The sequence below is a fragment of the Monodon monoceros genome, unplaced genomic scaffold (assembly GCF_005190385.1).
Source record: "Monodon monoceros isolate NGI ecotype Baffin Bay Population unplaced genomic scaffold, NGI_Narwhal_1 Super_Scaffold_11, whole genome shotgun sequence".
NCBI classification, from domain to species: Eukaryota; Metazoa; Chordata; class Mammalia; order Artiodactyla; family Monodontidae; genus Monodon; species Monodon monoceros.
This window is the reverse complement of record NW_021703767.1, coordinates 4,261,224-4,274,814: the sequence shown is the minus strand read 5'-3', so window position 1 is coordinate 4,274,814 and position 13,591 is coordinate 4,261,224. Positions and strand designations below refer to the sequence as shown.

General features: G+C 44.1%; 1 protein-coding gene across 1 annotated transcript in view; it reads left to right on the top strand.

The window, feature by feature from the left end:
• Positions 1-13,591, top strand: part of FAM3B (family with sequence similarity 3 member B) — a 53,514-nt gene that overhangs the window by 25,454 nt on the left and 14,469 nt on the right. The window contains exons 3-4 of the mRNA XM_029214636.1: positions 1,917-1,967; positions 13,331-13,454. Coding sequence (XP_029070469.1) covers positions 1,917-1,967; positions 13,331-13,454 — 175 coding nt within the window. The remainder of the gene's footprint in view (positions 1-1,916; positions 1,968-13,330; positions 13,455-13,591) is intronic.

Genomic DNA, 13,591 nt, shown 5'->3' with positions numbered 1-13,591 from the left:
GGGGGAGGAAGGGGAAAAAGCCTCTCTGGTAGTTCCCATACTATTCCAAGGTAGGTACCCCTCCTCATGCCTCATGAGACCCCAAGGCAAACCATGATGTTAAAAAAACAAACTTTATGGGCAAGATGCGTTAAATAAAAATATGTGTTGGAATTAGGAATGAAGTAAATGATAAGATATCCACTAAAAATTACATTGGAAAACGTGTGGGACCCTAAAGTAGTCATATGCACCCTTTTTCACAATCTCATGGTAAATAGGTGTGCTAGTGTATTTTTAACACAGAAATAAACTCTACAAAATGAATTTGCACAAATATAAAGAACTGGGTAATGATTTTAAAAATTTGTAAAAAATACCATTCCTTTTCAGATTTAATTACCTTTTGTGTCCAAGAAAAAAAAAAAAAAAGAACTCTCCAGAAATCGACTATGACTGGTGTTTTTATTTTAAATAAGGTTTTCACAGTGAATTTGCTCGTAATCAGATAGATTATTGCATATGGATTGTGGATGAGGCCCAGTGCCGCGGGGGAGACCCCCATGTGTGGAGGGCGTGGGAACTGCCCTCAAAGGGCTTGCTTTCTCATTTTCTCCATTTTTACACAAAAGGTGAACTTGGTCCTGGTTACAGGCTTGTGTCGGTCGAGGAGCTGCCTCTGACCCGGTGTTTCTAGAAGGGCTCGTTTACATGGTTTCTGATTCCCACCAACGGGGGCCGGGGAGGAACTGTCACCCTCCCCCGTGACTGAAGCACAGCAAGTTTTGGGAACCCAAGGGTGGTAGTGAGAGCCGGCTGTGACACTGCATCCTGACACCTGCTGGCTCAGGACCTCCATTCTCGGGGTACACATGACTGCTTGGGGGCTGGACTCAGAGTTTGGAGGGAGTCTTTGATTCATAGCCCATTGCTCACATGAACAAGAGGTTCAAAGGGGACAGCATGGTGCATGGGACCAGGCTAGCTTTGCGGCCAGGCTTGCTCCGTGCTGTCATGAGCAGTGTGGCCGGGGAGATGCTCCTCAGGGACGTGTGCCCCTTATCCAGGCGCTGCCCCCCTCCTGTGCCTGCCAGAGAGGCAAGAAGAGGGTGCTTTCCCCGCCTTGGGACCAGGCTCCAGGATGAGCTCAGCTTCTGTAGGCTGCAGGGCTCTGGAGCCCCTCCGTTACCCCGGCCCTGCACATTGTCCTACGTTCCGCAGTCACCCGGGCCACGTGCAGGGGACACATCCGCTCAGAATCGGAAGCAAAGGAAGGATCACGTTGAGATGTGAGATCAGTGTTGGGCTCTGAGCGAAATAAGCCTCGGATACCGAGGCTCTGAGCACTGAACCCCCGTGGCCAAGGCCCCCCCGAGTGAGACGACCCACTCCCACCTCCTTGGGCTGGCCCCCCTTTATCCAGGTTTAGCTTTTTCCACTTCCTTATCTTTTCTCTCTAAAAAGGCCCATTTCTTGACTCAGCTGTGGAAACCCTTGATCTTGGCTTCAGATTTCCGTGAAGTTAACTCTTACCCTGCAAGCCCAGCTCTCCTGGGTTCACACCGTCTGTCCATAGGTTGGATGTTGCCTCCTCTCCGTTTCCACGCGATTTCGCACTCATGGGCAAGTCCCACTGGCTCGCGCTCATTTTCTAGACGTGGCCCAACTCTTCCCGGTCAGGATCCTTGGGAGCTGCTGGAATCTGCGTGGGCACCAGCTCTCCCTGCTCTGGCATCCCTGCCTCTCCCTATTCCTCGTGTTTCATTGGGGGCGATTAGGCCTCACATTCAGTCCCTCAACTTTGTGGAAGGTTCTGTGCTCGCCGCCGGGAAAGGACAGACGCACAGTCTCCCTCCCCCGGCGGGGCTCAGCTTCCCAAGTCTCCCCTCCTCGGACTACCTCTCCCCCTTTTCTCCCCATTGGGCTGCCCCCCGCAGGCCTACAAGACCTGCACTTGCCCAGCTTCAAGACCCAAGAAAGTGCCCAGGGTCAGCAACACAGACATCATTGGTCTAATGGATGGGGGAGCTTACACGTCTGGAACAAGGTCCTGGAGCCACACCCCACCGTGGTGGGCAGGACCTGGCCGCAGACTTTGCTCCTAGGGGCAGGGGGGGTGTTGGCAGTTACAGGGGGAATTGGCCTCAGGTTGGCTCTTCGGTTACCAGGGAAACCAGCAGAGGACCAGGCCCCTCACCGCCCCCTTGATAAGAACAGTCACTAGCTGAGCCCGGGGCAAGCACGTAGGAAGGTCAGTCATGTGAGTGGGGTGTCGGTGCAGCAGGCCCTGGTCAAGCAGAGGAGGGACAGAGAGCAAGAGGACAGCCACCTCGAGTGGTCTGGCCACACTCCCCTATCCTCACCTCTGTACCAGGGGTGGAGGTAACCTGCCTGCCACACCATCACTGCCACGGCCCAAGCCTCCCTCATTTTGTTGATTTCTCCCTTTATCCCCACTTCCCTCTCTGACTTCTCTCCCAGCGCTCGGAGGCATCCAATGACACCTTTCTGCTTGAACACCTAAGTGCAGACCAGGCTGTCCTGTTTTACCAGCCTGCATTCCAGTGCTCTTACAGACCTGGTTCTTTGTGTCACTCAGCGCCATGCCCAAGGCCCCGTCGTGCTGTGGGTGTTTCTCCTCCGAAGCTGCTCGCAGCTGCATCACGCCGGGGCACGAGTCCTCGCCTTTTCCTCCTCTTTCCCTTGTGGGGACTTGGAGACGGCTCCGCATTGCCTCTAGCTTATCACCACACAGATGCTGTGCGGGGAGCACCCTCGCAGGTCTCTTTGTGGACCTGGCTGAAATTTTCTTCGGGATTTACATACGCAGGAGTGGAGCCATAGCGTGCGTGTCAGCTTCAGGTGACTCAGTCGAGCCCGACGCCTTTCCAGAATGGGCCTGCCTGCCAGGCTCCTGTCTCACACCATCCTCACCAACACTCGCGTGTCCCAGCTTTCTGAGTTTGCCAGTCGGACAGGCATAACGTGGCAGCTCACTGCTGTGACGAGCATTTCTCAGGTTTCCAGTGAGTTTTGGAACACCAAGCCGGGTTGTGACTACTACAGTCACCCCCCACATCCATGGTGGATTGATTCCAGGACCCCCGCGGATACCAAAATGCACGGATGCTCAAGTGCCTTATATAAAGCGGTGCAATATTTGCACGTAACCTACCCACATCCTCCCGTATACTTTATTTTTTTCTCTTCTTTTTTTCTTCCAATTTTATTGAGATATAATTGACATACAATGCTGTATAAGTTTAAGGCATACAGCATAATGATTTGACTTACAAACATCAGGAAATGATTATCACAAGTTTAGTGAATATCCATCATCTCATATCGATAGAAAATTAAAGAAATAGAAAAAAAAATTTGTGATAAGAATTCTGAGGATTTACCCTCTTAACAAACCCTCCTACACACTTTAAGTCATCTCTAGATTACATACAATACCTAAGACAATGTAAATGCTATATAAAGCGTTGTCTACAGGATGCAAATTCAAATTCTGCTTTTTGGATCTTTCTGGAATTTTTTTGGAATCTTTTCAGTCTCTGGTTTGTTGAATCCAAGATGCGAACCCTCGGAAAGGAGGGAAGGGCCGACGATGTTTCTTTCTGACAGGCAGGAGGACGGACAAGGGACAGCTGAGGGGAAGAACCCAGACTCCCTGGAATCTCCGTGTGGCTTGATCCCGTTCCCTCTGTCTCCTCCCACCACGCTTCCCCACCCCACCCCAGTTTGGAACCTGCTGCCCTGCCTTAGGCCCCTGTCCTGGAGGTGCACTTAGAGATCGTACTCAGGGCTCACAAGGCCTGTTGGTCCTGGTGCCAAAGAAAGAAGGGCAAGTAGTGAATGCCTGCAAGTTCAACTTCACAGCTTATTTCTAGGCGAAATAAACTTTATCTTGATATATGTGTGTGTGTGTGTGTGTGTGTGTATCACTGAATCACTTTGCTGTACACCTGAAATAAACGTTACCTAGAAACCGTATATCCGGGACTTCCCTGGTGGTGCAGTGGTTAAGAATCTGCCTGCCGATGCAGGGGACACGGTTCGAGCCCTGGTCCGGGAAGAACCCACATGCTGCGGAGCAACTAAGCTTGTGCGCCACAACTACTGAGCCTGCACTCTAGAGCCTGTGCTCCGCAACAAGAGAAGCCACCACAGAGAGAAGGCCACCCACCGAAACGAAGAGCGGCCCCTGCTTGCCGCAGCTAGAGAAAGCCCACGTGCAGCAACAAAGACGCAGCACAGCCAAAAATAAATTAATTAAATAAATGTATAAAAAAAGAAGCCATATATCCGTACATACATGTGTATATATATATATAACTGAATCAGTTTGCTGTACACCTGAAACTCACACATTTTCTTTTTTTTTTTTCTTTCTTTTTTTTTTTTTGCGGTACGCGGGCCTCTCACTGTTGTGGCCTCTCCCGCTGCGGAGCACAGGCTCCGGGCGCGCAGGCTCAGCGGCCATGGCTCACGGGCCCAGCCGCTCCACAGCATGTGGGATCTTCCCGGACCGGGACACGAACCTGCGTCCCCTGCATCGGCAGGCGGACTCTCAACCACTGTGCCACCAGGGAAGCCTCACACAACATTTTCAATCAGCTATCAACTCTACTTCAATAAAAAAGAAACCATTCACTTGCTATTTTTACAATATAGCAATATATTTTAATATTATTTACATTATATTAAATATATAAAGCTCTTATTTGATGTGTTTGCAGGCACAGCCCTTAGCTAAATCATAAAAATGCAGATTGTTTTCTAAAGCTTCCCAACATTTTTGCGAAGAAGCGCTCTTTCCCCTTTTGGCCCTCTCCTTCCTTGTTACTCAGAGGTTTAATTTCTCACCCAAGTTCAACTTCTCTCTGCTCTCTGAGCTGCGTCGTGTACGCACTGATCAGACCATGTGGCTGGCACAGGAGAGAGTCAGCACACAGGGTTAGTGGCTGGGAAGATGGATAGTTATACATGTGTAGTCGTTCTTAACTGCTAAGCCTCAAAAGCAGTGTGGGTGATGCCTAGCCATGGCTCCGGAAGATATGCTGTCTCTTTCACCCCATGGGAATCTTTCTCCCACTCACTGGCTGTCCTTCTGCAAGAGTAGGGAGCTGGTTCAGTGAATCTTGAAGGAGTCCTGCCAAGAACAGCAGGGGCCAGTGACCAAATATGTGTGCTTGTTAGGGAAGGCTCGCCTACATTAAGGGAAATGCAGGTGGCAGGCAGAATGAGTGTGGATCCCACTTTAAGAGGGTTCTCTCTAGATTGAGTACAGAGCTTCTTCCACTTATGATGGGGTTGCATCCCAATACGCCTATAATGAGTTTAAAATATCATAAGTTCAAAATGCATTTAATACACCCAACATACTGAGCATCCTTGCTTAGCCTAGCCTACCTTAACCACGCTCAGGACACGTACACTAGCCTACAGTTGGACTGCCTCATCTATCACAAAGCCTATTTTCTAATTGTGTTGACTATATCCTGTAATTTACTGAATACTGTACTGAAAATGAAAAACAGAAGGGCTGTCTGGGTCCAGCATGGTTGTCAGCGTATCGGTTGTTCACCCTCCTGGTCCTGTAGCTGATGGGGAGCTGCAGCTCTCACTGCCCAGCATCACAAAGACATTGGACCACACATCACTAGCTTGGGAAAGGATAAAAATTCACAATTCGAAGCACGGTTTTTGCTGAAAGCATGTCCCTTGTGCACCATCATAAAGTAGAACCATCGTAAATCAAGGACCATCTGTATACATACTCAGGACATCTACAAACTCAGGAAACAGGGCACACCTAACTTTTAAGCAGTATATTAGTTACATTTTCAAGTACCATACTCAGTGTGTTTTTAGGTAAATTACTTCTAAATTCAAAGTAATGAACATTATCATTAAATTTTAAAAAAGACTGAAATAAATACACTTCAGTGTTCAAAACCAGGAAAGATTGAGCAAATACCATATTTATGGCACTTTTTCATGTTAATGGTCGGGCCCCTTGCTTTGAATTTAGGTAACTGGAGATTAAGAAAAAATGTATTGAGTATATTATATGAAAATGTAAGTGAGGTAACATACTATTTGTGTATGTTTAATCCATGTTTTCCAACATTGTAGATGCCCTCTGCGGGCATAGAAAAGTCTGGAAGGAAATATACCAAAAGGTAAAACAGTGAAGATTCTGTAGGGTGAATATACATAGGATTTTTTCCTTCCTTTTGCCTATTACTTTCAATTTTTTTCTTCAGAAACTAGATAAGAAAAGATAAAATCCCAAGGTCCTTTGATATTTAAAAAATTAGAATCTACAGGAGGAAAAATTAGTAAAAGTAGACTAGAGCTGCAGTAGCACGTGTGCAGAAAGCCCTGACTCAACGTCCCTCTTCCCTTTTGCAGGAGGGAGCAGGGTTCAGTGTCTCTGAGTTTTCTGCCAAAGTAGGTGCAGATTTCTGCCCCACGAGGGACCAGATGTCCATATTCATTCGTTACCGAACTAAGCTTGGGTCTGCTCACCCACCTGCAGTAAAGCCAGTCTACTGACACCTGGTTGTGGTAAAGGGAAGTGCAGCGTTTATTGCAGACGCCAAGTGAGGAGTCCAGGCAGCTTGTGCTCAAAAGACCAGAACTTCCTGATGGGTTTCAGGGAAGCACTTTTAAAGGCAAGGTGAGGGAGAGAGTCTTGGAGTATGTGATCAGCTTGGGCAGAGTTCTCTGATTGGTTGATGGTGAGGTAAGGGGCAGGGTCACATTTTACCAATCCTCAGGCAGCAGTAGTTCTGGAGGCTACGTGCTCATGGTCATCGAGTAGTTAACTTCTTCCACTTGGTGATGGTTTTAGCACCTGAAAAACAACTCAGGAATATTTTTCAGATACTGTTATCCATGTCCTTCAGAGAGGAACTAAAGATTCTGTGATTGCCATATGGCTGATTTACTAGTTAAATTGTTACCAGTTCTACTGACCCAACTGCTATTTTGGTCACTACATGTTCACATCCTTTCAATCATTAATTCTTTTTAACATTTTTTAATTTTTATTTTTTTTAATGAAGTATAGTTTATTTACAATGTTGTGTCAGTTTCTGCTGTACAGCACAGAGATTCAGTTATATATATATTCTTTTTCAGATTCTTTTCCATGATAGCTTATTATAAGATATTGAATGTATTTCCCCATGCTATACAGTAAATCCTTCTTGTTTATTTTATATATAGTAGAATGTATATGTTAATCCCAAACTCTAATTTACACACACACACCCCACCCCTCCACCATAGGGTAGCTTTATTTTTTTTCTCTTTTTTTAAACATCTTTATTGGAGTATAATTGCTTTACAATGATGTGTTAGTTTCTGCTTTATAACAAAGTGAATCAGCTATACGTATACATATATCCCCATATCTCCTCCCTTTTTCATCTCGCACACTCCCTATCCCACCCCTCTAGGTGGTCACAAAGCACTGAGTTGATCTCCCTGTGCTATGTGGCTGCTTCCCACTACCTATCTATTTTACATTTGGTAGTGTATATATGTCCATGCCACTCTCTCACTTCGTCCCAGCTTACCCTCCCCCCTCCCCGTGTCCTCAAATCCATTCTCTACACCTGCATCTTTATTCCTGTCCTGCCCCTAGGTTCTTCAGAACCATTTATTTTTTCAGATTCCATATATATGTATTAGCATATGGTATTTGTTTTTCTCTTTCTGACTTACTTCACTCTGTATGACAGACTCTAGGTCCATCCACCTGACTACAGATAACTCAATTTCCTTTCTTTTTATGGCTGAGTAATATTCCACTGTATATATGTGCCACATCTTCTTTATCCAGTCATCTGTCGATGGACACTTAGGTTGCTTCCATGTCCTGGCTATTTTAAATAGAGCTGCAATGAACATTGTGGTACACGACTCTTTTTGAATTATGGTTTTCTCAGGGTATATGCCCAGTAGTGGGATTGCTGTGTCATATGGTACTTCTATTTTTAGTTTTTTAAGGAACCTCCATACTGTTCTCCATAATGGCTGTATCAATTTACATTCCCACCAGCAGTGCAAGAGTGTTCCCTTTTCTCCACACCCTCTCCAGCATTTATTTTTTGTAGATTTTTTGATGATGGCCATTCTGACGGGTGTGAGGTGATACCTCATTGTAGTACTGATTTGCATTTCTCCAATGATTAGTGATGTTGAGCATCCTTTCATGTGTTTGTTGGCAATCTCTATATCTTCTTTGGAGAAATGTCTATTTAGGTCTTCTGCCAATTTTTGGATTGGGTTGTTTGTTTTTTTGATATTGAGCTGCATGAGCTGCTTGTATATTTTGGAGATTAATCCTTTGTCAGTTGCTTCATTTGCAAATATTATCTCCCATTCTGAGGGTTGTCTTTTTGTCTTATTTATGGTTTCCTTTGCTGTGCAAAAGCTTTTAAGTTTCATGAGGTCCCATTTGTTTATTTTTGTTTTTATTTCCATTTCTCTAGGAGGTGGGTCCAAAAGGATCTTGCACTGACGTATGTCATAAGTGTTCTGCCTATGTTTTCCTCTAAGAGTTTGACAGTGTCTGGCTTTACATTTAGGCCTTTAATGCATTTTGAGTTTATTTTTGTGTATGGTGTTAGGGAATGTTCTAATTTCTTTCTTTTACATGTAGCTGTCCAGTTTTCCCAGCACCACTTACTGAAGAGTCAGTCTTTTCTGCATTATATATTCTTGGCTCCTTTATCAAAAATAAGGTGACCATATGTGCATGGTTTTATCTCTGGGCTTTCTATCCTGTTCCATTGATCTATATTTCTATTTCTGTGCCAGTACCATAGTGTCTTGATTACTGTAGCTTTGTAGTATAGTCTGAAGTCAGGAAGTCTGATTCCTCCAGCTCCATTTCTTTCCCTCAAGAGTGCTTTGGTTATATGGGGTCTTTTGTGTCCCCATACAAATTTTAAGATTTTTTTGTTCTAGTTCTGTAAAAAATGCCACTCGTAATTTGATAGGGATTGCATTGAATCTGTAGATTGTTTTGGGTAGTATAGCCATTTTCACAATGTTGATTCTTCCAATCCAAGGAAATGGTATATCTTAACACCTGTTTGTATCATCTTTAATTTCTTTCTTCAGTGTCTTACAATTTTCTGCATACAGGTCTTTTGTCTCCTTAGGTAGGTTTATTCCTAGGTATTTTATTCTTTTTGTTGCAGAGGTAAATGAGAGTGTTTCCTTAATTTCACTTTCAGATTTTTCATCATTAGTGTATAGGAATGCAAGAGATTTCTGTGCGTTAGTTTTGTATCCTGCTGCTTTACCAAATTCATTGATTAGCTCTAGTAGTTTTCTAGTAGGATCTTTACGATTCTCTATGTATAGTACCATGTCATCCGCAAACAGTGACAGCTTTTCTTCTTCTTTTCCAATTTGGATTCCTTTTACTTCTTTTTCTTCTCTGATTGCTGTGACTAAAACTTTCAAAACTATGTTGAATAATAGTGGTGAGAGTGGGTAACCTTGTCTTTTCCCTGATCTTAGAGGAAATGGTTTCAGTTTTTCACCACTGAGAACAATGTTGGCTGTGGGTTTGTCATATATGGCCTTTATTATGTTGAGGTAAATTCCTGCTATGCCTACTTTCTGGAGGGATTTTTTTTTATCATAAATGGGTGTTGAATTTTGTCAAAAGCTTTTGCTGCATCTATTGAGATTATCATATGTTTTTTATCCTTCAGTTCGTTAATATGCTTTATCACATTGACTGATTTGCGTATATTGACGAATCATTGCATTCCTGGGATAAAACCCACTTGATCATAGTGTATGATCCTTTTAATGTGCTGTTGGATTCTGTTTGCTAGTATTTTGTTGAGGATTTTTGCATCTATGTTCATCAGTGATATTGGCCTGTGGTTTTCTTTATTGGTGACATCTTTGTCTGGTTTTGGTATCAGGGTGATGATGGTCTTGTAGAATGAGTTTGGGAGTGTTCCTGCCTCTGCTATATTTTGGAAGAGTTTGAGAATAATAGGTGTTAGCTCTTCTCTAAATGTTTGATAGAATTCGCCTGTAAAGCCATCTGGTCCTGGGCTTTTGTTTGTTGGAAGATTTTTAATCACAGTCTCAATTTCAGTGCTTGTGATTTTCTATTGCTTCCTTGTTCAGCCTCGGAAGGTTGTGCTTTTCTAAGGATTTGTCCATTTCTTCCAGGTTGTCCATTTTATTGGTGTATAGTTGCTTGTAGTAATCTTTCATGATCCTTTGTATTTGTGCAGTGTCACTTGTTACTGCTCCTTTTTCATTTCTAATTCTATTTATCTGAGTCATCTCCCTTTTTTTCTTGATGAGTCTGGCTAATGGTTTATCAATTTTGTTTATCTTCTCAAGGAACCAGCTTTTAGTTTTATTGGTCTTTGCTATTGTTTTCTTCATTTATTTTTCATTTATTTCTGATCTGATCTTTATAATTTCTTTCCTTCTGCTAACTTTGGGGGTTTTTTGTTCTTCTTTCTCTAATTGCTTTGAGTGTAAGGTTAGGATTTTTAGTTGAGATGTTTCTTGAAGTAGGATTGTATTGCTCTAAACTTCCCTCTTAGAACAGCCTCTGCTCCATCCCATAGGTTTTGGGTCATCGTGTTCTCATTGTCATTTGTTTCTAGGTATTTTTTGCTTTCCTCTTTGATTTCTTCAGTGATCTCTTGGTTATTTAGTAGTATATTGTTTAGTCTCCATGTGTTTGTATTTTTTGCAGATTTTTTTCCTGTAACTGATATCCAGTCTCATAGCGTTGTTGTTGGAGAAGATACTTGATACAATTTCGGCTTTCTTAAATTTACCAAGGCTTGATTTGTGACCCAAGATATGCTCTATCCTGGAGAATGTTCCATGAGCACTTGAGAAGAAAGTGTTTTCTGTTGTTTTTGGATGGAATGTCCTATAAATATCAATTAAATCCATCTTGTTTTCATGTATCATTTAAAGCTTGTGTTTCCTTATTTATTTTCATTTTTGATGATCTGTCCATTGGTGAAAGTGGGGTGTTAAAGTCCCCTACTATGTTTGTGTTACTGTTGATTTCCCCTTTTATGGCTGTTAGCATTTGCCTTATGTATTGAGGTGCTCCTTTGTTGGGTGCATAAATATTTACAATTGTTATATCTTCTTCTTGGACTGATCCCTCGACCATTATGTAGTGTCCTTCTTTGTCTCTTGTAATAGTCTTTATTTTAAAGTATATTTTGTCTGATATGAGAATTGCTACTCCAGCCTTCTTTTGATTTCCATTTGCATGGAATATCTTTTTCCATCCCCTCGCTTTCAGCCTGTATGTGTCCCTAGGCCTGAAGTGGGTCTCTTGTAGACAGTATATATATGGGTCTTGTTTTTGTATCCATTCAGCCAGTCTGTGTCTTTTGGTTGGAGCATTTAATCCATTTACATTTAAGGTAGTTATCGATATGTATGTTCCTATTACCATTTTCTTAATTTTGGGGGGCTTGTTATTGAAGGTCTTTTCCTTCTCTTGTGTTTCCTGCCTAGAGAAGTTCCTTTAGCATTTGTTGTAAAGCTGGTTTGGTGGTGCTGAATTCTCTTAGCTTTTGCTTGTCTGTAAAGGTTTTAATGTCTCTGTCGAATCTGAATGAGATCCTTGCTGGGTAGAGTAATCTTGGTTGTAGGTTCTGCCTTTTCATCACTTTAAATATGTCCTGTGACTCCCTTCTGGCTTGCAGAGTTTCTGCTGAAAGATCAGCTGTTAACCTTATGGGGATTCCCTTGTATGTTATTTGTTGTTTTTCCCTTGTTGCTTTTAATATTTTTTGTTTGTATTTAATTTTTGATAGTTTGATTAATATGTGTCTTGGCATGTTTCTCCTTGGATTTTTCCTGTACGGGACTCTCTGCACTTCCTGGACTTGGCAATCATTAATTCTTGAACCAGGCTTTTGTGGCTCAGGGGAGCCCTAGGAGACTACAGCTTTTCTACAAACAAGAGGCAGGCAGAGGACTCTGTGGTGGCAGTGGGGGATCTCTCTCAGGAAGGCCCCATAGGGTCCTGCTCAGTTACACTTTTGTTCAACAACATTGATGGAGCAACTGCTTGCGCTGCACACAGACTTGGTGCTGGGGTTATAAAGTGAAAATAAATAGACAACATCCCTGTCCTTATGGAGAAGCTTTTAAAAAGGAAATTGCAGGATATTAGGCAGTGATGAGGGCTAAGAAAAGGAAAATAAATCAGGGCAAGCTGGGCAGCGCAGGGTGGGTTGGGGCTTTGGTTAGTGATGGGGATGAGGTAGGTAAAGGGGAGGAAGATGTGAAGGGCTGAGTAAGCACGATGTTGGGGTGCACAGGCCCCAGAACTCTGTGTCCTCCTGGGCACCAGGACTGTGTGCGCACCTGCATCCCTGTGTTCACCAAGCAGTTGAGTCCTGGTCCAGCTCAACCCCCAGAGCACTCGGCCATCACAGCACTACCTGTGTCCTGATTCCCCCCAACAGGGCCTTCCAGCCAATCTGCTGGCTGTGCTTCTAGCCAGATGTGCTAAAACAGAGGAGCGCAGCGATCCATAAAACAGCACGTCCCCAGTCAAACTGGGGGAGTGAGAGCACTTTCTGATTTTTTTTTTTTCTAGAGATTTGGGATTTAAATTGAACCCAGCGCAGGACAGTGGGTTCTGTGGGTGACAGTGGACAGCCACACCTGTGAAAGGGGGGAGACATGAGTGGTAGTGATGGCAACGAGGCACCCAGCAGTGGGAGATACAGAGGATACCCAGCGCCAGCTGACCTCAGTCCTCCCCAAGTGCTGACCCCTGTCACTGGGCATGACATCTCCAGGGCCTGCCAGCACTGACATAGCAGCCCAGGCAGAAAAGCTCAGCATCTCAAGCTCGAGGGAAAGGAGAGGGGTCAGCCATCGCTAGAGTGGTGGTCAGGGGTGTGTGTGTGTTTCAGGAATGTAAATGCAGAAGCTGGATAGATGCTCCGTAGGCTACTTCTTGGTTCATCAGCACTCTTAGACCGAACTAATCTTTCTTTAATTGGAATACAAAAGACTATGCCTTGCAATCCCAGAATGGCAGTCATGACGATCAAGAGTGATTCCCAACCCTTCTGAAATTGTTCCGCCTACTCAACATCCCCTCTCTTTGGCATATTTGCTATTTGAAGACAAAAGCAGGTTAAATTAATTTTGTGTCTTCCCGGTTTTCCCCCACTGCTACTGGAACTTGCTGGTGTGAAGTCTTGGGACAGAACAGCTGCCGTTCACAGTCAAGCAGTGGGTTCACCTGATCAATACTGCATGATGCTAACTGTTATATTCCTTTTTGTTACAGCCCCAGCCCCGAAAAGGCAAAAATGTGACCACTGGACCCCATGTCCCCCAAACACGTACGCCTACCGGTTGCTCAGTGGGGGTGGCAGGGACAAGTATGCCAAGATATGCTTTGAGGATGAGGTGTAAGTACCACAGCGGGAAAAGAAAACCTAGCTCTCCCCCTTGGTTCTTTCCCTTCTCTGAGGCTGACCAAGCAGCAAGTCTGCCCCAGGAGAGAAAGGCATCTTCTTGACCTCAGGCAGAGGCTGGGGGCATCCAG